General features: G+C 42.1%; 1 protein-coding gene across 1 annotated transcript; it reads left to right on the top strand.

Moving 5' to 3' along the window:
• Positions 1-1,144: 1,144 nt before the first annotated feature.
• On the top strand, positions 1,145-22,915 carry entpd6 (ectonucleoside triphosphate diphosphohydrolase 6). The gene is made up of 14 exons (XM_080449079.1): positions 1,145-1,251; positions 3,785-4,130; positions 4,748-4,824; positions 6,350-6,493; positions 9,196-9,271; positions 11,671-11,706; positions 12,156-12,244; positions 13,963-14,042; positions 14,332-14,396; positions 15,481-15,582; positions 16,452-16,589; positions 16,934-16,990; positions 19,177-19,289; positions 19,874-22,915. Exons 2-14 carry the CDS (start codon positions 3,872-3,874, stop codon positions 19,955-19,957), a joined length of 1,320 nt encoding a protein of 439 aa, XP_080305205.1. The 5' UTR covers positions 1,145-1,251; positions 3,785-3,871; the 3' UTR covers positions 19,958-22,915.
• The last annotated feature ends 3,421 nt before the right edge of the window (positions 22,916-26,336 follow it).

The raw sequence follows: 26,336 nt of genomic DNA, 5'->3' as shown, positions 1-26,336 counted from the left end.
AATCTCTGATATGTGTGTATCGCCGGTCTTCCTCATTTTTGTCTGACAGTCAGAGGTGCATTCACGTGGAGAATCATTTGCATTGCTCCATGTCCCATTTAAAACCATAAAAGGCAAACTGACGGAATACATCACCACTCTTCAAAAGGGACAGATCTACAAGCTGACAAAGCGGCGCGACGCACCGCATGACAAATTGTAGATCAGCGCAAGCGAGTCCCTCACACGATTAAACGTTTATAAAGTAAATAGCCGACTCTCACGTGTAATGAAGATAATAAGAAGTTTGTTTACAGTTTAACCTCACGACCAAAGGCTAATAAAACTTGGAATGGATATTATATTGTTACGTCCCGTCTAGGGGAAAAAGAGATGCAACATAAAGTGGGAGTGAAACCCGTTTTTATTTAGAACTTAATAACTTAATATAACTCGACCTGTATTGTTAGAAGGATGCATTCCATCCAGATAATTAGTGCAGGGGTGCTGCATTCATCCCTATGTAAACTATGTGCAGAAACCGGTTAGTTTCATGGTAGCCTACAGCAAAGTAGAACATGATGCAAACAACGGCCACGCCCACGTGCCGTGTGAATGGCATCGATGTGCTGTAAAGCACGTTAAGTTACATTTCTTTGATACCTTTTACCTTTCACGGTGAAAGGTAAAAGGTATTTGGTGCCCTAGGCAGCATTTTACCTGGTGAAAGTTTCACCAGGTAAAATGCTGCCTTTAGGGCACCAAACTCCTCAGGGCCAGCACTGCCCCTGGGGGTCCTGACCCACAGGTTGAGAACCAGCTGGTTTAGTAGCCTACGTTCCCAATTACCATCATTATGAACAGTTATGAAAACCCAGATTAAAAGGAAAATTAAACACCCAAATAAACGTATTCCTAAATGTATATGATATTATTAGATGTTATTATTTATTTATACAAAGTTACCAAATAATAAACTTCTACAAATTAAACACCTAAATAACCACGGATTCCAGAATGTAGACTATCTGCTTCTCTAAAAGGATTGAGAGAAATGAGCCTGAAGAAATAGCAGATCTGCAAGCTGAGCTGTCAGCTTGTAGATCTGCTATTTTCGCACGACGAAGGAATCACAGAGTTTCGGCTCGCGCGTCATTACCAGTGGGCGGGGGGGTCCGTTGCTGTCGTCATCAAACGGGGACTTCAGTGTGAGGTAGAAGCTAGAAGACAGCGACATGAAACTGAATCCATCATCTTTATTCTAATATCTTGGTATGTAAGAATTCATTAGTTACACTTCATTAAACTCTTTGTTTCTTCAATTAAACCGTTTGATCTCGATCTCTCTGTGTCTGTCTCTCTCTCTCTCTGTCTATGTCTCTCTCTCTCTCTGTCTATGTCTCTCTCTCTCTCTCTCTGTTTCTCTCTCCCCCTATATGTCTCTCTCTGTTTCTGTCTCTGTCTCTCTCCCTGTCTCTGTCTCTCTTTGTCTCTCTTTCTCTCTCTATGTCTCTGTCTCTCTGTCTCTCTCTCTCTCTCTCTCTCTCTCTCTTTCTCTCTTTCTCTCTTTCTCTCTTTCTCTCTCTCTCTCTCTCTCTCTCTCTCTCTCTCTCTCTCTCTCTCTCTCTCTCTCTCTCAGATCTGTAGTAGATTGATAAACCATAGAGTTTTCTTTCTTCTTCTTCAGCAGGGGATCACAAATCTTTTTCAAGCTTTGTTAAACTAACATACAATTTAAAGGTAATACATCAAATCAAATAGTAATCATTGATCATAGGTAAACCAAGAACATATCATCAGTCTAACAGTCAGTCAACATAAATAAACACATTAATATGAATCAGTTAATACATCATGTAACTTAGCTGTGTTGTAAGTTAGTTATAATATAAACAGTGGTTGCAGAAGAATAAGTTCTCAGATCTGTCAGTAAAAGTGGAAACACCACAATGTAGAAAAATACAAAAGTACTGGCATCATCAACATGTACCAAACGTTTAAGTAGCTGCTCAGTATGCAGAATAATGTCATAATCATTATTATTCGACAATACTTTCCAGCAATCTTTGTAATTTGGTAAATATATCTGTGGCAGATTTATCCTTAGATGTTTTCATATTAGCCTTGGATCCAGACTATCATTTGACACTTATATCATAGATACGAAAGTAAAAGTCAGACTCGATAAAATACATCTATGATAGTCTTCTTGATCCAAGGATATTTTCATATAGAAAGTTGAGACAGTGTAGGAATTCTCCTTAATTGTACTGGGAGAGAGACACGTACATCTCTCTATTGTGCAAAACATTGTTATATTTAAGTAATTTGTGTAAAAAAAAGAAATGTCCATGAAATCCATGAAGAATCAAATGTATCAAATGTTAATCTGAACAAAATAATAACATGTTCAATGATTTTAATCAGAAAATAATATCTAAGGTAAATTCAACCTCCTTGTAATTTGTTAGGGAGTATTTTTGAGATTTCATCATTTTGTATTAATGATGATGTCAGCTTTTTCTTTCCACCAGTCCAGTATGATAGCATTCCACAATACCTCTGTGTCTGTCTGTCTGTCTGTCTGTCTGTCTGTCTGTCTGTTTCTATCTGTCAGTGGATGAGTATTGGTGTATGTTATGTATATTCTATATAATATATATCGTCTCTGTGGGGTGGAAACCTCACTTGTCCAAAACAGTTACTTATCAGGATTTAAAATCCAAAAATAGCAAAAGTAGAAGATCGACAAGTTTCGCGCTTGTGGATCTGCTACTTTTGATGCTTTTGTGTGACGCTGTAGTGTGATCAAGTAGGGCGTTAATTTAAGAAAAAACACAGAAGGTTAGAATGTGGAGATAAGAGGTTTCTGCCTGACAGCCGACACCAATGATACAGTAATATGGAAACTTTGAATGTCTAAAACTGTTACCTTTCAAGAAATGGCAAAAATAACCTGTGATCCAATGTAGTTATTATTTGAGTAACAAGCTCTTAACAACTTGTTTTTTTTAATCCTTAATCAACGTCCTACTTGATTAACAAAAAAATAGCAAAAACAGCAGATCTACAAGCTCAGAGCGCGGCACTCGGTGCAGCGCTATGAGCTTGTAGATCTGCTATTTTTGAATAGCCAAACTATAAAATAAGGATTAAGTGGTTACACAGATGCGTTCCCCGGTTTGAACGGGTTAAAAGAAAGCAATGTCCTCTCCACACTTGTGGTTTTATTGTTTTGATGCTGCTAGGCGTGTTTCAATTCATCCACACCCTGCCTCGTGGCACTGGACCAACAACAATACAAACAGGATCCTTAACAATGACACTTCAGGTCAACGGAAACGCAGACAATTGCTGTCACACGCACACCACGACACAGAACTAAAGAAACATTCTGCTCACGGCTGTCTCAGTTGTACAGTATTTGTATGTGTTTTTATTATGTAAGACCGGTATCTACTGTAAGATGATATGACCGTAATAGATTATATAACCACTTTTAACCTATTTTAGGCATGTCGTTAGTAAAAAAAAAAAAAAAAAAAATATCTGATTGGCTATTTGTTGTATAATGAAGTAATTCGTCTCTGTCGGGTGGAACCCTCATATGTCCAAAACTGTTACTTCTCCGGATTCAAATAAAAAAATTGCAAAATGCTAAGAATTATTCAATTTAATGTATTTATTATATCAGTACTTTCTGTGCCCTGGCTGCCAATACAGAGGCAAATTCTATATTTCTATATCCATCCATCTCTAACATAAATGTATTTCTTTTTACCTTCTTGCGTCGTTTCTTATACAGGAAGCACAACCTTTGACCCCCGTGATGATGAGCGGGTCCTGAAGGCTGTGCGGTGCAGAATGATCGTAGGAGGGGTCATAGTTCACCATGAGGATCCCCAGGTTGGCCAGTGTGTTGGTGGCGGCGGGCTGCCTCGTCACCTACCTGATGTTCGTCAAGCGGCACTACGACGGCCTGAGACCCGCCCTGCGCCACAGACTGCCCGCCCACTACCGGCCCACCTCTGTGGAGGTGGTGGCCGGGGGAGGGGCCCGGGGCGGGGCCCGCTTCCAGTACGGAGTCATGTTTGACGCCGGGAGCACGGGGACGCGCGTCCACGTGTTCAAGTTTCAGCTGGAGGACAACGGTATGAAGTATAGGGGTTCGGGTTGGGTCGATACGATGACGTATCGACCCAGCGCTTTTCAGCGCATCGCTGTGAGCTTGTAACGCTAAAATCTAAAATGACACAGATGCATTCGCGGTTTTAATGGGTTCTTGTTAAATGTCTGTGATCCATTGTAGGGCTTTGAAATCACCGCTTTATGTCTGTGTGCTCTTGCCGAGACAGCTCAACTAGTGCCTGTTTTTGCTTCGCTGTACAACGGCAGCGAACACAGCTGACCTGAGAGGGAGACGTGTAGGAGAGACGGACACTCCGGACAGTAGGAAAGCTGAGCGGGAGACGGTGTAGGAGAGAAAGACAGTAGGAGGAAAGCTGAGAGGGAGACAGTGTAGGAGAGAAATACAGTAGGAGGAAAGCTGAGAGGGAGACAGTGTAGGAGAGACAGACAGTAGGAAAGCTTAGATGGTGTGGTGGATGTAATCTAATCATAGGCCAGCTAAGGGTGCAAACACTATAGAATGCATATAGAATGTAAACACTCATACTGCATGATCTACAGCCAGCATGCTGAAAATAGGCACACCAGGTTGAAAGTGGTTTGTTTGTGTTTCATTCATGTGTTGTGCCTTCTCCCACAGAAGCTCCTACGCTCGCCCATGAAACGTTCAAAGCCATAAAACCAGGTCTGTCTGCCTACGCTGATGATCCTGAAAAGGTACACCTCACCACAACACACCACACCTCACCATACCACACCACACCACACCACACCCATGTGTTATATACAAAAAATGGTCAGTGGTCCTTTGGAATGGTCGAGATAACTTGACAGGTGAATCCAAACTCCTGCTGGTATTTGCATTGCATTGTAAACAGCTGTGCCTCAAGGTTTTATCCACTTTGCGTTTCTCACTTGCGGTCACAGACAGTCGCGATACTTGTCAGTCGTGTGGTACTTTTAGATGCACACGCACACACACACACACACACACACACATACACATACACATACACATACACATACACATACACATACACATACACATACACACAAACACAAACGTCCTCTCTCTCTCCTCCGGCTCCTCTGAAAGAATTTGCCTACTAATTAAATATTCTTGATTGTGCTTCTACTGAAGAAAACAGAAAATTATGAATGTCATTCACGTTACGTTATTTCAAAATACTGTTGTTGGTCTATAAAGCTTTAAATGGTTTAGGGCCAAAATACATTGCTGATCTTGTACAATATCATGAACCATCCAGACCTCTCAGGTCATCTGGGAAAGGTTTGCTTTCTGTTCCTACAACCACATAAACGTGGGGAAGCAGCATTTAGTTCCTATGCACCACATATCTGGAACAAACTCCCAGAAAACTGCAGGTCTGCTGCCACTCTTATTTATTTTAAAACGCAACTAAAGACCTTTGTGTTTGCCACTGCCTTTGAGTTTCTTTTTTTTCTTTCTCTTTTCCTTTCTCTTCTGCACTCTTCTTTTTTTTTTTTTACTTATAATTTTTATCCCGCGATTTTGTAACCCTTATTATTTCACCCGGTGCCAATTTCTAAGTGATCCTGGGCGCTACACTCCCCTCACCAGCCTAGGGGGGTCAGGGCCGAGCTCATGCCTCCTTCAATGCATGAGAGCCAACTGACCTTCTTGTCACCTGACAGGGGGGAGTTTCCCTGGTTGGACGTAGCGCGTGGAAGGAACACGTTATTCCAACCAGTTCCCTTCTCCTCCATCAGGCGCCCCGGCTGTCATGGGGGAGGCGGTATAGCGACCAGGATTACTACATGTTTTTGTGAGGGTATTAACTACCCTGAGAGACACGGGGAGAACATGCAAACTCCACACAGAGTAGGCCCTTTCGCCAACCCCACCTTCTGCACTCTTCTAACTGTATCTATATACATGTTTACTTCTTTAGTTTTTTGCATCCTAATGTCATTTTACAATTTTATGATTGTTTCCTTTGCTTGACGTTCTGTGTAAAGCACATTGAATTGCCTTGTTGTAGTTGAAATGTGCAATACAAATATACCTGCCTTGCCTGGCCTTGCCTTTAAAAAAAAAAATATCTGGACTCCCAGGTTGAGAACCACTGCTCTAGTCTATAGCATCTCTTCTGTACAAATAACCTTAGTTTAGGCACTAATAATTCTAATATCAATAATAATAATAATTTGTTAGTAAACATTTACATTTATAATTGGTTGCATCTCTCCTCTCTCCCAGTGTGAGGCAGGCATCTTGGAGCTGTTGGCGGTGGCACAGGAAGCCATTCCTGCTCCCATGTGGAGCAGGAGTCCTCTGGTCCTCAAAGCTACAGCAGGACTCCGTCTTCTGCCGGGGGAGAAGGCCACTCACCTACTGGACAGGGTAAGGCTATCTGTCCATCTCACCTACTGGACAGGGTAGGACTAGCTGTATCTAGGGCTGTCACCATTACAACATTTAAATTGGTACAATTTTAATTTCTGTTTGGGTTTTAGGCTTCATAAACAAAAAATGTACAGGTCAGATACTGTACTGTATGACAAGTAACTTAAATATACAGAGAAATTGCTGACATATTTAATCATTTTATCCTTAAAACATTTTATCCTTAAAACAGCAGCTGTCACTTTTTCTGCTATTTTGGGAAAATGTTATGCGAACAATATATGCACATTTGAACATCATCCCACTACTGAAACAGACAGTAGGACAGCTGAGAGGGAGACAGACAGTAGGACAGCTGAGAGGGAGACAGACAGTAGGACAGCTGAGAGGGAGACAGACAGTAGGAAAGCTGAGAGGGAGACAGACAGTAGAAAAGCTGAGAGGGAGACAGACAGTAGGACAGCTGAGAGGGAGACAGACAGTAGGACAGCTGAGAGGGAGACAGACAGTAGGAAAGCTGAGAGGGAGACAGACAGTAGAAAAGCTGAGAGGGAGACAGACAGTAGGACAGCTGAGAGGGAGACAGACAGTAGGACAGCTGAGAGGGAGACAGACAGTAGGAAAGCTGAGAGGGAGACACAGTAGAAAAGCTGAGAGGGAGACAGACAGTAGGACAGCTGAGAGGGAGACAGACAGTAGGACAGCTGAGAGGGAGACAGACAGTAGAAAAGCTGAGAGGGAGACAGACAGTAGGACAGCTGAGAGGGAGACAGACAGTAGGACAGCTGAGAGGGAGACAGACAGTAGGACAGCTGAGAGGGAGACAGACAGTAGGACAGCTGAGAGGGAGACAGACAGTAGGAAAGCTGAGAGGGAGACAGACAGTAGGACAGCTGAGAGGGAGACAGACAGTAGGACAGCTGAGAGGGAGACAGACAGTAGGAAAGCTGAGAGGGAGACAGACAGTAGGACAGCTGAGAGGGAGACAGACAGTAGGACAGCTGAGAGGGAGACAGACAGACAGTAGGACAGCTTAGAGAGAGCGTTTTGAATTTGAATCCTGAATAGTAACAGTTTTGGACATGAGGTTTCCACCCGACATAGACGATATATTAGCCCTTTACACTGCACTCTGTCGTAGAACAAATAGTGAAAATAGTCAATCTACAAGCTCACAACGCATGGCATGGCAACGCGTTGTGACCTTGTAGATCGTCTGTTTTCACTATTTGTTTTCATTTCTGAAAAATGTCCAAAATAGTGATGCCCGCTTGAATGTTTTTTAATGGTTATCCCGCTGTGGCCCCTGTGTTTTCACTCAGTCAGTCTGACTCAGATAATGAGGCCAAAGCTTCAGATTAAATAACATTTCGTCTGACTGACCTCTTGTCCTGTTATTACTGATTACTTAAAAGATTTAATAGACTTTTTCTCCCTCTACCCCCCACTCCACTCCCTAAAATAATGAAGAGTAGCATTGTGTGTTTGTGTGTGTGTGTGTGTGTGTGTGTGTGTGTGTGTGTGTGTGTGTGTGTGTGTGTGTGTGTGTGTGGGGTTGGGCGCATTAGCTAGCCGCTAGGATATTAGCTAAAGCAAGTCAATTGCAATAATGCAGCCTGGCTAAATATAATCCATGCTAGCTAGTGGTGCGGTAAAAACAGCCGCAGCTACAGGGAGCTGATCTTTCAAACACGCACGTTCCATTCGTTTGCATCTGAACACTGAACATACTGTACAGTTCAGGGTTATTCAACTAGATTAGGCAGGGGGCCTCAATTGTAAAAATGACTTGAAATCGGAGGCCACAAGACTGTCACAATAAAAATGAATGTTTCATGGTTAACCGTTTAACCGGTAACCGTTAAGACATTTGCAACCGGTTAATACTAATCTAAGCTCATGCGTTGTGAGCTTGTAGAGCTGCTATTTTCACTACTTTTGTGCGACACTCTTGTATGATGAAGTAGGGCCTTAATTGAAGAAAAAACATAAAAAGTTGAAATATGGAGATACAAGGTTTCTGCCCGACACGACAGTGATGATATTATACTGTATATGCACTCACAGCAACAAATGAACACTTGAACAAATGAGATATGAAGTACAGAAAGTAAGTGAGGGCAGACGGACAACTTTATCCGGGATGATGTTGACAGAAAAGGTGTGGTTTTATGTCTTGCTTTATCGATTCACTTGAATCGATAAACCCTTAAGCCATATACTGTAGTGTATACTAATAGCAATGGTATACAAATAGCAAAGTAGCCGACATATTTTCAAAAAATAGCAAAAATACAAGCTAACAACCTGCATATCTCTGCTGTCGGGCTGAAACCAACTATGTCCAAAATATAAACTTTTCAGGAACTGAAAATGACATGTTTTAAAAACAATTCAATACATTGTCAGATTCTTGCATGTGTCCTTATATTATCACCACTTTACCCAAATCCAGCTCAAGTGGAGTTGGGAGGTTTTTGACCATTAATGTGGAGATTTTGTCCATCATTGATTAGAATGAGTCAGACGGAAAGACGGAAAGTCAGACGAAAAAAAAAGTCGGAGTCGGATGTTTGGTGGTTTGACCGACAGTTTGAGGATCCAATGGACTGATTTATTAAATAAAATAAAAAGTTGAAATACAGAGATAGGAGGTTTGCGCTCGACAGCGACAATATATTTCTTTATATGTTTTCCAGGTGAGGGTGGTGTTTGCGGAGTCTCCGTTTGTGTCCAGAGACGACAGTGTGTCCATCATGGACGGAACAGATGAAGGTAGGGTTTGACTCTGTCTCTTCAGGAAGACTCCCTCTTTCTTTGGTGTTTTGCCCAGGTGGGCGTGATTATATGCCTAAACCCTAACCTTTAGCCTCACAGAAACTATGCCTAAACCTAACCTCAAAACCAATAAGGTGAAACAGAGTCTTTATTTATAAGTATATTTATATCAACAAATTGATTAACCACTTAAGCATACTTCGTCCCACAACGGAGTCGTGCACAAAATAGCGAAAATAGTATACGTATACAAGCTCACAACGAGTCGCGTTTGTGACACGTTGTGAGCTTGTATATCGGCCAATTTCCCTATTTTTAAAAGTTTTGAAACTTGACTATTTTGACTCTCTGTCTCATGCCCAAAATGTCCATAGCTGCTCTCAAAGCATGTCGTTTTCATAAGATGTGTTTCCCTGCTGCTCGGCAACAAATTAGAAACAACCAATCATTTGCTATTTTTACACCAGTTGCAGATGACCTAATATGGGTGATAGAGAATGCATTTACGTTCTACAAGCAAAGCTGTCGCTGCATCACTTAATTTAAAGCTACGTGTGCGACTCTGCGTACGCATATATGAGTTATGAACCTGTATTGACCCCTCTATTGTCCATCACAATGTGTAATGGTGTAAAGCACTAATATGTCTGCTGAACACACACATACACACTGATGAATGCATAAAGGAATCACACTTAAATGCAGATTGTATAAGTGTACGTTTGTTAAGGGGCACAGAGAGCAGACCAGCAGTTATAATCCAATCCTTTTAAAGTAGTTCATACAAGCAATTACGGCCATGTAGGATAATGGTTGACTTAATCTCGCAGAAGAGTTAAAGCGATTATATGACGCTGTTTTTTCTGAGACCGGAAAGCGTCTCCTTCCCTGAAACATTCTCAGTGAATACTGTTACATTTATTATTTATAATTTATTAATGTTTATTGAGTCAAATAGTTCAGAATATTGTTTTTCTGCGGTGAGCTAAACGTTGCATCGTCCTTAACCGCTTAAGGCCTATTTCTTATTGTTTTTAATAATACAATATTCTGTACTTTATCTGTTCTTTTAAAGTTGTTGTTAGTCTGTGACCCTGTCAGAACTTTTAACAAACCACGTTGGAGCTCTAAACCACTGGTAGATAAACACTGATAATAAACACTGGTACAGAAAGCTGACAGGGAGATGGCGTAGGAGAGACAGACAGTAGGAAAGCTGAGAGGGAGACAGAGTAGGAGAGACAGACAGTAGGAAAGCTGAGAGGGAGACAGAGTAGGAGAGACAGACAATAGGGAAGCTGAGAGGGAGACAGAGTAGGAGAGACAGACAGGACAGCTGAGAGAGAGACAGACCACATGAACCCTAGCGTCCCTAATCAGGGGTGAACCATCGGCGAACGGATTTAGGGTAGAGGGGAAAAGGTTGCGAGACTTCCGACACATCTACAGCTAGTAGATGGGCTATTTCCACAAATAGATCTGGGGTACAGGGAAAAAAGAGCGGGCCTACTACTGTAGATATAATATATCCCTGGGGAAGTGCGGTCAGTATATTGGCCAGCGGTGGGCAACATTGATGATGGAGAGGGCCACTGAATTTCCACATTCACTCCAGGGGGCCACCTATCTGCATATCTGCACTCTCTCACCAGTAGTATACTGTCAACACCATCACTTAAATAGCCCATAATAGTCACAAATGTAATTATTAAGGGATATTAACAATAATTATTCAGCGTAACATTTGTGTTTAATTTCAAATGCATTCAGTAATACTTAATTATATTAACTTTATTGCATAACAGGGTGGGGCATGCATTCCCTATTTGCATCGTTCCCAACTTGCATCGTTCCCGAGTAGGCCGGTGCCCAACGGCCACCTGTCTAGTTTAATAAATGGACTGTAGTAATTATAACGGGTCATGTGAACTTGGTTGGAATTGGAGCAGCAATAATATATCTGCATTTGATATCTGATATTGACCCGCATGACCATGTATGATGATACAGGGTTTAAGTGGTTAATGGAGTGGTTAATGCTCGAGGTGCTCTAATCATCCCTCTCCCTCTCTCCTTGCTTATTTGTTTGTTGCATTAATTCTCCCTATAAGAGATTTAGCGTAAATGTCAATGATCTAGTTTTCTAACCGCCCTCTAAATGGTGCGATGGGTTGGTGGTTGATCGGCGGGTGCAGAGGGGTCAGCACTAATACACGGCGGTAAGAGGCAGTAATACATGATACCTCAGTAAGCTGATGATGATGAAGTGTTCGGCGGTAATGGCCCCTCAGTCACAGCGTCAGGCTCTGTCACACTCTGGGCCGGATGAGCATTCCGTTGTTGTCATCTACGTTAAAGTAAATGCTTACGATTGTTGTTGTTTTCCCTCCATTTAGGGATTTCAGCTTGGATCACCGTCAACTTCCTCACTGGTGAGGCTTATCTCCTGCCGGACACATATATACACACAAGTGCACGCTCATGCACGCACTCACACCCTCACACACGTACATACACACACACACACCTACACACAACTATTAACCTCCTAGCAGACGATCGATCGATCGTGTGTGCATGCATGTACTGTATGTGTATGTGCTATCTATTTGTCTGTCTGTCTGTCTGTCTGTCTGCCTGTCTGTCCTTTATCTCAGTGGTGTGGTTTATAGCTTACAGTAGAAAACAGGTTTAATTCAACATGAACTGAATAGCATAAAAAAACACAGATTTAATCTGAACAACACATTCTGATTGATTACTAGTAACTGGATTAGAAGAGGTGAATGTCCTCAAAACAACCGTCTGTCCGTCTGTCTATCTCGCTCCGTCTCTCTCTGTCTCACTGTCTCTGTCTCTGTGTGTCTGTCTCTCTCTGCAGGTGGTCTTCATGGAGTGGACATGCCCACAGTGGGTATGTTAGATTTGGGAGGGGGCTCCACCCAGATCACCTTCTCCCCTCAGGACGAGGTAGGCAACGCACACACCCTGCCCACACCCTACACACACTGTGAAACTAGTGACACCGGTCTCTGTACCCAGCGGGAACTTCAGACCACTGGTTCTCAACGTCCGGTTCGGGGACCACCAAGGGGTCCAAATTTCTGCGTACCATAGATTGGGGTAAAATGGTATAAAATGAGGGTCTGTGGCCTAATGCAAATCAAACTGGGGGTCCTTGGAAATAAATTAAAAAGTTGAGAATCATTATTTTAAACGACCAGCATCAATAGCAATTCATGTCATTATTTACTGCATACTGTATTATATATCATACATAAACACAGGCCATTCTACTGTTAACCACATTGATCCCTGGCGAGTGTGAGCACCCAAACTGTGTGCAGACTTGGGACCGCAACTGGGTTGATTCTGTTTGAAATTAAATTAAACATTGTTAAACGACTATAACTCATAATTAAACTAACTAATAATGTGTCAACCTGGGCCAACCACAAAAATGTTAAGAATGTTGGTGGAATTTATCTCTGCCAGTGCTCCTGATGTCAATAATCATACAGGAATAATAATAAATCAAACGCCAATCAAGCGCACCCTTTCCAAGCACGGCTGTTTTGCTGTAATCTATTTACTGCTCAGTGATCTGATCCGGTGTAGAGCCCGCCTACTGCATCCGGTAATTTGCGCTCACACACATAGGCACGCACAAAGGCCGTTTCCGTGTCCGCTCTAGACCGGAACTGCAACCTGCAAAGCAAACGCACGCATGCGCACCACAGACATTGACGTTACAACTCACGATTGAACAAAACCTCTCCGTGGAGTAAATAAACAACATAAACAGCACGGAATACGTTGACAACTTGACACAAACACACTGGAACGCTTTAGAAGCACTTTATAAGAAAACAAACTCTTATGTTGATCTAATGTTAGAACATGTGTTTTCTTGTTGGACATGCGTTCGTGGCAGACAGGTCATATGGGCTTTTCACATCAGTTGCCCCCCCCCCCCTCTCTCTCTCACTCTCTCTCCTTCACTTCTCAGTTCTAATGAAGACGCCTCTCTCTCTCTCTCTTCAGCATGCGTTAGCGATTGGCCTCGTATCTTAAGTTTTTAATCTGCAAATACCCTGCTAATCCACGCTAGCCGTGGGTAGATAGATAACCAACTGTCCGGCATTGAGAGGAAGAGGAGGGTGGGCTTCTGGTTTCCTTTAACTAGGTCAGACCCCCGACAGAACCCTTTACTCTTCCTCTCGGTTCAAGCCCCTTCGCTTGACCACTTGGCCCTGGAGTCAAATGAGTTTTGCAACTACAGATTACAAAGAGACCCCCCCCTGCTCTCTATGTTTATTCTTTCCATCCAGCAGTCTAATTGCAAGACGGATCGTGTGTGTGTGTGTGTGTGTGTGTGTGTGTGTGCGTGTGCGTGTGTGTGTGCTTGTATTACTATACTTGTGAGGACCAAATGTCACATTGCGAGGCGTTTTGAGCATGTAGAGCGGTTATTTTCGCCAAAGAGATTTGGCATAGAGGGGGGAAAAAAGGAGGGAACCGAGTATAGACCCTTGGGGGTCTATACTCTGTATTTTAAGTGGTTTAATTGGTCAAAGAGAAAAGAGTTCACTCCCACTTCATATCCATCTTGATCCTACCAGTGTGTACTCTTTATGCAGTGTGTACTGTAACTGTTAATAAAATACTTAATTCATGTCTCTATGCAGAAAACCATCCAGACCTCACCTATAGATTACATCAGCTCTGTCCAGATGTTCAACTACACTCATACTCTCTATTCCCACAGGTACAGTTACACTACTACTAACACTACTGACGTCCAGATGTTACGGTACACTACTACTACAGATCTACAAGCTCTTTTAGATTTGCTACTTTTGCTATTTTTAAATTTGATTCCTGAAAAGTAACAGTTTTGGACATGAGGATTCCACCCGACAGAGACGATATATATATTTTTAAATACATTAAAAAAAAAACTACTATTTGATTATTCGATAAATTGAAAGAGTAGTCAATATAAAATAACGGATGTTTGCAGCCATGTTTAACATGGATACATGTTGTCTCCTCAGCTACCTGGGTCTGGGTCTGATGTCGGCCAGGTTGGCGGTGCTAGGAGGCGTGGAGGGACAACCTCGTATGTTTCACTTCATCTGCTCTCCTCTCCTGTTTTTCCAATTTGCGTTCATCTTTGCCTTTTAAAAGAGCCCGGCTCTGCAGATAAATAAGCCATTATCTAAGCTTTTAATAACACAGCAGCACCAAGATTAATTCCTTGGCCACCAGCTGTTGCGTGGTTTAACCGATGGCCTGAGATTTAAGACCTTATAGAGGCAGAGAGACAACTCTCTCTGTGTCCTTCTCTTACTGTCTGTCTCTCTTTCTCACTGTCTGTCTGTCTGTCTGTCTGCCTGCCTGCCTGCCTGCCTGCCTGCCCGCCTGCCTGCCTGCCTGCCTGTCTGTTTCTTTCTCTCATTTTCCCTTTCTCTCTATCAATGTCTGTATGTCTGTCTGTCTCTCTCTCTCACTCCCTGTCTGTTTCTCTCTCTCACTCTCCCTTTCTCTCTATCAATGTCTGTCTCTCTCTGTCTCTTTCACTCACTCTGTCTCTCTCTCAAACGGTTTCTCCTTCTCTCTCTGTCCATCCATCTACTTTTACTTTATTTGTTTATTTAGACGGGACACCGCATATTAATGAACAATACATATCAATGTAATGTAGTAAATGCACCCGATTTAGCAAAGATGCTCATTTACATCTGCAGTCCCCCTAAAAAACTATGTTTTTTTGTCTTCTATTTTCTTTCCATCTATTTCTCACTGACTCATCGGTTGTAATTGTCTTTTGTCACCGTGTCTCTCGGTTGCACACACACACATGCACTCACGCACGCACGCACGCCCGCGAACACACACACACACACACACACACACACACACACACAGACCACACACACACGCTCGTAGAAGTTACCAGTCATTCAGTGTCTCACAAGACGCACTCACATTGTGTTCTTCAAACCTTCTGATGAAGAGTTTTCATTAAAAGTCTTCATTGAATCACTTTCCTGCTGTCCCTATTTGGGACACTGAAAACTTCTCAAAATTGCAAATATAACCCGCTATTTCCGCTATTCTTCATATGATGAAGTATATTGGTCTTAAGTGATTAAAATGTCATTATGTTGTTCCATTCTCCCCGTTGTATTGTTTCTGTGCAGTAGGGGGCAGCTCTGAGCTGGTCAGTCCCTGTCTGCCTCCTGAATACACTGGTCCATGGGAACACGCTGACACACTCTACACTGTCAGAGGACAGAAAGAAGGTACACAGACACTGAGAGAGGGAGACAGTGTAGGAGAGACAGACAGTAGGAAAGCAGAGAGGGAGAGACAGACAGTAGGAAAGCAGAGAGGGAGAGACAGACAGTAGGAAAGCAGAGAGAGAGACAGTGTAGGAGAGACAGACAGTAGGACAACTGAGAGGAAGACAGTGTAGGAGAGACAGACAGTAGGAAAGCAGAGAGAGAGAGACAGTGTAGGAGAGACAGACAGTAGGAAAGCAGAGAGAGAGAGACAGTGTAGGAGAGACAGACAGTAGGACAACTGAGAGGGAGACAGTGTAGGAGAGACAGACAGTAGGAAAGCAGAGAGAGAGAGACAGTGTAGGAGAGACAGACAGTATTAAAGTAGAGAGGGAGACAGTGTAGGAGAGACAGACAGTAGGACAGCTGAGAGGGAGACTGTAGGAGAGATCTACAAGCTCGCCACGCGTCGGGCTGCAACGCGTTGTGAGCTTGTAGATCAGCTATTCTCTGCGAAAGCTTTCCCCACAATAACAGAAAACAGAAAAGACACGTCTGACATGTCTGCTTTGAGCCCTGAGGGACTCCAGTCAGCCATATAGGGTTTAAGTGGTTAAACAATATAAACTATCGTCCACAAGCTCAACTCTTCCAGATGTCAGAATCAGAATCAGGTTTATTGTCACATCACAGGTTTACAAGGTAAAAAAGTGGGTGAAATTCGTTTTCGTACATCGTTCCCATGTCATAGATGTGTGTGGTTGTTTCAGGTGAGCCTGTGTATGAGTCGTGCCTGAGGACGAAGTCATAGATGTGTGTGGTTGTTTCAGGTGAGCCTGTGTATGACTCCTGTCTGAGGACGATGTCATAGATGTTTGTGGTTGTTTCAGGGGAGCCTGTGTATGAGTCGTGCCTGAGGAAGGTGGAGAAGGTTCTCTACAGGAAGGTGGTGAAAGCAACAGAGGTAGATGTAGACTTCTACGCCTTCTCCTACTACTACGACCGAGCCGTCGATCTGGAAGTTATAGGTACCAAACAATTAACCCAACTTTAGACTTTTACAAATCTTTGTTTTTGCTTATATTATATTTTATTAATAGTTTAGCTTTTTTTTGTTTTAAGGAAACATAAATAAATCATTGTGATAAACACACCATTTAAAAATGTACTCACAGTTAAACCTGGCACAGCTAAAAGCAAAGTTAACTGTAGTAACCTTGACACACACATTCTGTAGAATCGGATGAATGAGTTATATTCAACTTTACTCTTTGTCAGATGAGAAGAAAGTATTTATTTAACTTGACTTCTGTTCTCTGTGTCAGATGAGAAGAAAGGATTTATTTAACTTGACTTCTGTTCTGTCTAACAGATGAGAAGAAAGGAGGAACCATTAAAGTGAGCGACTACATCGATGCTGCCAAACGAGGTGACAGGGCGCCCCCATGTGGTGGATTGAATTGACTTCATGTCCTCACTGACTGCAAAGTCAAAATTAAAAGGAAATATTTAATAACGTATTTTAAAATGAAAAGATTGCAATAGCTGTTATTGACTTGACATTGAATTTTATTAACTCATTCACTGCCATATCTATTTATGGCTGTGTTTGCCCACTGCCAGCGATTTTTCGATTTTTTCAATTAGTCACAGAATATTTATCTCCAGTATCATCGATCCCCTGAACCCGTTCGTTTGTTATACTGAAAATAGTATGTCTCGCCCAAAATACATAGTAAAACACAAGAGCCGAGATACAGAATATTTCCCAAATGCTTTAACCAGGAAGTGGCTTTGGTGACAGAGCGGTAGAATGAGAATTTTCCCATGTTTGTTCTAAATTTGGGTAGTACCAGATCAGATCATGGTCGCTCTCTCTGGTGTTGTGGCTAGAGCCAAATTCCAAACCCGAAAATCTCGGCCACTCGCTCACTCCCACTCGGTCACTCCGACTCCAAACCGGAAGTAGTCGGGGTCCAATTATTCAGTTGCTTCTTGGAGGAGGCGAGTGGAGTCGAGTGGAGGAGCCGAGGAAGCTCTCCACTTCCGCATTTAGCGAGTGTACATCAAGTGTAGGCTCGACCACTCTCCACAGCTCCTCCGCGGCAGACTTCCGCATCACGTGTACATGTTTTTTTTGTTTTTTCCCTTCTCCCGTGACGTATACATGGTCCTCCTCCACATGTGGCCACACAAACAATGCTTGAAACCCGAAACCATGCCGAAAACACCGGCTGCCCCCCCCCCCTTCGCCCCCGCCGATCACTCGTTGCGCATCTCTCACACACACACACACGCAGTGTAAATTAACAGTAAAGACGCAACAAGCCACTGGCTTTATTGCGTTGTATGATATAAAGCATGATACAATTATATACATTGTAATATATTGTGCACACTTATTCTGTCTAAAGCTGATAGTTCATTTCTCTCCTTGCGTCATGCCTCAATGCAGTGCATGGACTACTATAAATTACTGTGACAAAGATTATGTTTAAAATAATGTATTGTATTTATATATAGACTGAATATAGGAGAGGACACTTTACGCTTTAACTATAGCCGTACTCATTCAATTCTGAACCGATTCTTAAAATTTTAAATTCTCTATTAGCTGTGAAGGGTCTTTCATGTCTATCAGTCATGATTTATTTCGCTATCAAACAATATCAAGCAAAATCACAAAATCGTCTGAGTTTTTTCTTTTTCTTTGTCCCAGAAGTGGGGGGGGATATCACCCAAACTCTCAAAACCCCGGACATTTGAAGGATTTTATAAAACCCCCCCAGACAGCCCCCCAAAAGAGGATATGTCTGGGTAAAAGAGGACGTATGGCCACCCTGCATGAATGATGTAATTCAGAGTCAGACATACTCTGTAATATACGGTGGCTGTTATAAGCAGCAGTGCTGTGCGGGACTGCTGCGGGGGGTGGGGGGTCTGGGGACTGTACGAGCAAAAAGAGGGACGGGTCAGGATTTAATTCATAAATGTAAGTTTGCTCATCCTGGCGCTTCGTTCACTATTTCAGGAATAAATGGCTTTGCACAAAATGTTAACTATAAAGATAACAATGTGGCCATCCACATTGATGAATTGTCTATTCTTATATTCTGTATTATTCTATACCTGCATATTATTCTATGCATGTATATTTTCATCCACGGCTCTGGTCCAGCTGTTTGAGACGTCATAAGTGATCGTGGAATTTGCCGTCGCTTTGAAATGACGCTGAGTGCAGTCCGATCCTTTGACGGCAACCGCTCGACCACTCCGTCCTCGCAAATAATCCTCGGCTCCTCGCAGGGGTGGGGCTTAGGTGCGAGTGGAGGAAGCGAGGAGAGTGAGCGAGTGACCGAGCTTTGGGGAATGGAATTTGGCTTATGGGTGTCACTCACTTTGGAGAAGTAGTTAGTCATGTACTGTATGAGGGTATTGAGGTACCCTGAGCCATCCCAAACTAGCAAAGTGTGTTGGAATTAGGTGGGTCATGGGCTTAACGTCGAGAAGTAGTCATATCAGTTTGTTTTGTAATATAAGTGTGTTGTGTTTGCAGTGTGTAACGGTGTTGCAGTAGGATTGTATGATAATAGTAGAAGTGTGTTGTGTTTGCAGTGTGTAACGGTGTTGCAGCGACTCCAGTAGAGAAACCCTTCCTCTGTCTGGACCTGACGTACATCTCAGTGTTGCTACAGGAGCTGGGGTTTCCCACAGACAAAGAGTTCAAGGTGAGACTTTAAACCTGCTATTAATACACATTGAAAACCAATGTGTCATCATAATTCACACAGCGTCCATTTAACAGGTTGGAAAAACCCATTCCCACTGTAGTTGAGCTCAAACCCCCACACCCACTGATGTGATTGCCGGGTACGCGCCGAGAGACAGAGGAGGGAGAGGTTGTTTAGATTCACTTGATAAACGTTTCTATCCACCAAACATGGCTTGCCTCACAAGCCTCAAGGCCTCGCTGTCACAGTTGTCAAATGATTTTAAAAGTCGTGCATTTGTTGTAAAAGCTTGCACACACTCAGGACGTTGGGTGAACCAAAATGAGCGCTCCCGAGCTCAACGGTGGTGGGAATCGCTTAACACGTCGTGTGATTATGAGCAACATGGCTGTATGGTCACTCCACATTTTGACATGTCATAGATGAAGATTACACACTGCCGCAGCCAACGCCTAAAAAGAGGTATATTAGATTATTTCTCTGTTTGTATGCTTATGGATACCTTTGTGTGTGTGTGTGTGTGTGTGTGTGTGTGTGTGTGCATGCATGCGTATTTTCTGTATGTGTGTGTGTGACTGCAGCTGGCCAGGACCATCAACGACGTTGAGACCAGCTGGGCGCTGGGAGCAACGTTTCACTACATCGAGTCCCTGCGGAACCAGTGAACTCTGCTATGCCACACACACACACACACACACACACACACACACACACACACACACACACACACACACACACACACACACACACACACACACACACACACACACAGAGCTTTGTTTCAACAGGACTGAACATAGTACACTGATTGTCTCTACATACTTTCATACAACAACTACTCTGAATGTTCATTGGATGGCAGCTAGCGTAGGAGCCGTCCAATAATAAGCAGCGTCTTCATGCCGATACACACTCCGTTTCCATGACGACCGCAGTCGTCGACCGTACGCCTCAGAGTCTTCTGTTAAACGCACACTGGCCCTGGATCAGCGCTCCTATAGCAATACCTCTTACAGTAACTCAGATTTTCTTGCACATATCAACGAGAGTACGACTGACGTATTTTTTTTTCATGTCTGATAGCGTTGCTGTCGGACAGAAACCTTATATCTCCATATTTCAACTGTTTTGTTAACAAGAGCTTGTGACTAAATACACGTTGTGAGCTGCTTGTAGATCAGCTATTTTCAATATTTTTGTCTAGGTTTTTATACATTTCGAACCAATGACCAGTATTAATAAGCGCTTGGGATGAAATAATAACTACATTGGATCCATTGGAATACAGGTTCTTTTTTTTCCATTTCCATTTCCAGTTTTGGACATACAAGGTTTCCACTCGACAGCGACAATATTCAAAGTCATTTAGAGGCAGTGTTTGCTGTATTATTGTATTACACCACAGTTGGTTCCGACCTGGCATTGTGATTGGCTGAGAGGCGTTCTGATGCACTGGTTCTCAACGTCAGGTCCGGGACCACTAGGGGCCCAAAAAGGGTCCATTTGGCTCTCAGAGTTAAGAGATTTAAAAAGAAAAAATCAAATGGGGGTCTGTGGCCTAATGCATATCAACCAGGGGGGCCATGAATTTTAAAAGGTTTAGAATCATTGTTTTAATGATTGCCGTTATCCTTCGGTATCAGCACTCTGATATGCATCCACCTTGTTTACTTTTAACTGTAACCTAGCAACGACTGCCAGCCGCGGTTAACCCATTTAGACCTGAGGCCGATTCTAAAAATGCCTTCTAAATCCTGACTTAAGTCTTCTGAAAGGCGTCAAATTTGTATTCAAAGAAATAAAAACATAATAATGTTGCTATATACTGTATATAGCAACAACTACACACAGAGGTGTTCCCGGCTTGAAAGGTATAACAACGTTTAGGTTTAATAACAAAGTAGTTTTTGTTTTCTCTTTGCTCTAACAAAACTGTGGCCTAATATCAATAATACACCATACAGGTTGTGTTATATACCGTGTGATAAATTGGCCCTGTGGTGGGCTGCGGTCGCAGGTACGAGGCAGAGTGATCAAAAGTGTCCATATGTGTATTATCTCTACACATATTCTGTATTATGAATTCTATGATTGTGTTGATGTTTGTCAGCTGCAGGGTTTCGGGCGCACAGCTCTTTTTTTCCCAGTTGAAAATACGTTATTATGTGTGGAGCAATTTGTCGCGTGATACTTTGTCACGAGTTCAGACAAATCTAATGTTCCTCTGGTCTGTTTACATCCGTTTCATATTGTAGTCTAGTCATCGAAAACAATGCCATTTTTTTATGTGGTTTGTGGCCTTATATTTCAATCTGGTTAAAATCCAGTTAGCGACTGGTCTGAAGGTTTAGTGCCTGGTATAAACGCAGCGAGGGTTTCATATTTGCCCATTTTATTGTGCAATGTGTTTTGCTACAGTATCATTATATATTGCTTTATAACTTGTTTAATGCTTTATTTTGTATCTTTATGAAGTCTCAATGTGAAAGCTGTATTTACCCCTAGCCTTGGATCAAGACTCATAGATACACACATGTCAGAATTGATGTGAGAAATCTAACAGTCTTTCTTGATCCAAGGCTATATTTACTTGTCCAGGGGTCTTCAACAGGGGGTCCGAGACCCCTAGGGGTCCTCAGAGTTACTACAGGGGGCCGCCAAATCTATGTGTGATAGGAACTATAATTTGTATTAACCACTTGAACCCTAGCATCCCTATTCTGGGGGGTCCATTTGCCGAAAATAGCAGATCTACAACGTGAGCTTGTAGATCGGCTATTTTCGGCAAAGAGGTTTGGTGTAGATGGAAAAAAAGAGCAGACCAAGTACAGAGCCAAAGGTCAAGTTTACTAAGTATTAACGGTTTAAGTGGTTAAATGTCTGAAAATACACATAACTTAACATGAATCCACTGATGATAGTGCTGTCAAGCAAGTCTATAAAGCTATCGATGAAATCTATCGAAAGGTTTAATCTGCAACACCATTTTATACGTAGTTTATATGTAGTGGGGGTCCCTGCTTCATCTCTCTCTCAGCTTAGGGGTCCTTGGCCTGAACGTTGAAGACCCCTGCTCTAGTCACTCAGTGAGACATTGGCTGTTGGCAAAAAAAAAAGTCCCTGTCATTTCACTGAGCTGTATGTAACAATGTCCACTTTTGATTACATCACTGGGAGGACAATTAACAACTTATGCCCTATTTTATTGTACTCTTGCTATTTGGAAATGGCAGCTCACAGCCCGTCGTGATTCAATTATGAGCTTGTAGATCTGCCATTTTCAAAGAAGTTGGGGAAAAGTTGACCAAAGTAGGGATGCCATGCAGGGTGAAAGTGATTAATCAGCTCTATTTTTTTGGGGTGAAGTATCTCTTAAACACTACCATGAAGTGCCAGTGTATGTGTTTATGTGTGTGTGTGCCAGTTACGTCCAGGGTGATTGTACTGTCGTTTACGTTGATGCCAAGTTGAGCTGAATGTGAGTTTCTCCTTCATGACAGCAGGTGTGATTGTTTTCTGCTCTGAATGTGTTTTTTTTGTATCGACTCATGAGGTACTGGTGTCGTTTTGAAGCATGACAACTAATTCTATATATTTTAAATAAAAAATAATGTATTGGGTTATTGCAGTGGTTCTCAGTTTGTTAGACTTCCGTACTCCTTTTACCTGATTTTTGAATCCAAGTATATCCCCTTTCAGTGGTGGAAAGTAACCAAGTACATTTACTCAAGTACTGTACTTGAGTACAATGTTTTACTATTATTTCTTTATTTTTTCTTACTTTACCAGAGTATTTCCAAATTTCAATAATTTCTACTCCACTACATCTCAGAGGCAAATAATGCACTTTTACTCCACTACAGTTATTAGAAAACTTTACTTTGTAAAACATACAATGAGTTACAAACTCACATGTCGCAGAGTGATATGTTGTGAGTTTGTAAGTACTTTTAGTTTAGATACTTTAAGTAGTATATTTCTAAACTGTGGCCATAACCTTTCAGTGTTAACAAGTCTAGTTCTGATTTCAGTATATTAAAAATAAAACTGTATAATGACATAAGTATTGCTTTCTAAACAGGTGTGCTAGTTTCTACTTTTGGCACTTTAAGTAATGATACCAATACTTTTGTACTTTTACTCAAGTAAATTTTGACCTGTTAGAGTATTTCTACATTGCAGTATTGATACTTTTACTTAAGTTTTAAAAAGTAATACTTTTTCCACCACTGTCCTGCATGAATGGGATCACATTGGGTGGACACGTTTTCTCTGTGAAGTTATTAATATCTTAATCCACTAGATGGCGCTCTTTACTAAAATGTGACTAAACGTAAAAGCCCCCAATTGAATTCTTCGTCGCTCAACGGTGTCGCGCGTCAAAAACAGCAGACCTACAAGCTCACAACTCGTCGCGGAACCGACGAGTTGTGAGCTTGTAGGTCTGCTGCTGTTGTCGTCGTCGTTGAGTCTTATCAAAGATTGTTAATATAGAAAGATACACATTCTCCATTGGAGCCACTAGAGGCGAAGTAGTACACAAATCCTACAAATGGTCTCCTCAGTAGGCGTGGTTGTCTTCTCCCCCGACCATCCCACCACCCTCCCCCTCCCCTCTCCCTGGCTGACAACGTCATGTGGATGTGTATTTGTGTATTTTCTTTATTAAAGAAAATAAATGCTTTACATGTTTGAAAGTGCACTGTTATTGGCAAAGATGATTTTAAAGAAACCCCAAAAAAGTCTTATCTTCTGCTAGATATGCTCCTATTCTGCTCAACATTGTAACAGGTCCTTTTATTTATAAGGTATATATTTTACCACTATAGACTATAATGTGTTTAGCATGAATGTTTAGCAAAATGTCATGATTCCCAAATCATACCCATCAACCAAGACAGTTAATAATGGAAAATGATATTATTGAGCATTGGAACACACATTTTATTTAATTTTTGAAATGTCCATAATGATTTCACGTAGGCCTACCACATTCACATATAGAATCTCAGTTTATTAGTTTTTAGAACATTTTATGGGGACAGAGCATAGAGTTCAAATCTAATATAATAATACAATATAATATAAGGGACAGACAGAGCCCTCTATGTCTTCAAATGTTCAAATGTCTTCAAAATATGTTTTCAAATTCCTCTATGTCAAATTCCAATCTGGTTTCAGAACAAACCACTCCACTGACACATGCCTTCTCTATTTGAACGACTCTATCAAACAAGATGTCGACAAGGGCAAATATTGCGGCATGGTCATGCTGGACCTCCAAAAGGCCTTTGACACCGTCAATCACCCAATTATGATCAATAAGCTCAAAGCAATAGGTTTTGATGATACGTCAGTGAACTGGATGAGATCCTACCTGGAAGGGAGGGAGCAAGTGGTGGAAGTAAACGGCACCCAGTCCCCCCCCCTCCCTGTGACTTGTGGTGTCCCACAAGGAAGTATACTAGGACCTTTACTGTTCCTGATATATGTGAATGACATGTCATCGGCCTGCGACTGCAAGCTGTTCCTGTTCGCAGATGACTCGGCCCTGCTAGTCTCGGACAGGGACAGGCTGCAGGTTGAGAAAACTCTCAGCTCCGAACTCAACAAGATCTGCATCTGGCTCTCTGACAACAAACTTTCATTACACCTGGGTAAAACTGAATCCATCCTCTTTGGGTCCAGTCCTAACCTTAGCAAGGCAGAGAGTTTCACGATCAAAGTGGGTGATAATGTCATCAAAAGAAAGGATGAAATTACCTACCTGGGCTCCATCTTGGAGGCAAACATCTCCGGTAACAAAAACGCCGAAAAAGTGATCAAAAATGTCAACCGAACAACACGCTATTTGTGGAGGATTGATCGCCTAGTCAGTAAGAATACTCTGAAGATTCTTGCAGGGGCCCTCATTCAAGGTCATTATGATTATGCATGCACTTCATGGTATCACAACACCTCCAAGGCCTTAAAAACAAGGCTCCAAACATCCCAAAACAAACTTGTAAGGCTACTTCTTGGCCTCAATCACAGAACCCATCTAACCCCTGCTCATTTTGCTAGGATTGGATGGCTTAGGGTTGAGGACAGAGTACAGCAACTTGCTATGGGCCTGGTCTTCAAGATACACCACAACATTGGGATCCCCCTGTATTTGTCAAAATACTTCAAAAATGTTAATGAAGTCCATGATCATAACACCAGAGGCAGCTCCACTGATCATGTTCAACCCAGATTTGGCTCAACTAAGGGTATGAACTCTTTCTCATGCTATTCATCAAAAATGTGGAATGCCCTACCAAAAGGAGTAAAGGAGTGTAAAACCCTACTCACTTTCAAAACTGCCCTAAAGATACACCTTCAGGAGGCTGCAATTCGAAAATGGCCCCTGTCTAAGTCTTAACCTACCCCTCCCTACCCCCCCCCCCTCCTTCATTTTCCTCTTTTGTATATATATATATATCTTTTTTTTTTTTTTTTCTCTCGTCATACCAGTAACCTGAAAGCTGATTGTATGACATTCTGTATAGTAGTGTGTATATCTGCCTGCCTCTTATATTTCATCATGATTTGTGTGCATGGGGTTCTCATCTTAAACAAGCGTAATGCTTAATGAGGGTTTCCAGTTTAGTAGACCTTGTATTGTGAATTTGTACTTCCATGTACTGTTATGTACTGTCATGTACTATTCTCATGTCTTTCTAAATAAACTACATCAATCAATCAATCAATCGTCCGTCAGACTGCAGATGGACTCTTCAGATATCTTCCCAGATCTCGCGAGAGTGTGTTGCAAGGATAGAGAAAGGTTGATAACAAAGTAGATTTTCTCCTAATTTGTGTCACAAAAAAAAAAGCCATTTTTGTATGAAAATCGTACATATTTTGTGTCTTGTGACGATCGGGTCCAATATTTAGTTCAGTGACCATGGAGCTAAAGAATGGTTCAGAAGCTGTGTTCACGTTCACTCTTCCATTGGAATCAATAGACTCCAACTTGCTTCCTGTCTCCTAAAAAGGTGTCCACCTACGTCACGCAGAAAC

This window comes from Gymnoscopelus braueri (assembly GCF_963280865.1).
Source record: "Gymnoscopelus braueri genome assembly, chromosome: 14".
NCBI classification, from domain to species: domain Eukaryota; kingdom Metazoa; phylum Chordata; class Actinopteri; order Myctophiformes; family Myctophidae; genus Gymnoscopelus; species Gymnoscopelus braueri.
This window is presented reverse-complemented; position numbering and strand designations above follow the sequence as displayed.

What these genes read in the sequence shown, in the direction of transcription:
- entpd6 (XM_080449079.1), top strand. Translation starts at nt 3,872, where the DNA reads ATGAGGATCCCCAGGTTGGCCAGTGTGTTGGTGGCGGCGGGCTGCCTC. An exon ending in ACGCTGATGATCCTGAAAAG is followed by an intron (nt 4,825 to 6,349) that starts GTACACCTCACC and finishes CCTCTCTCCCAG; the next exon opens with TGTGAGGCAGGCATCTTGGA. An exon ending in AGGCGTGGAGGGACAACCTC is followed by an intron (nt 14,397 to 15,480) that starts GTATGTTTCACT and finishes GTTTCTGTGCAG; the next exon opens with TAGGGGGCAGCTCTGAGCTG.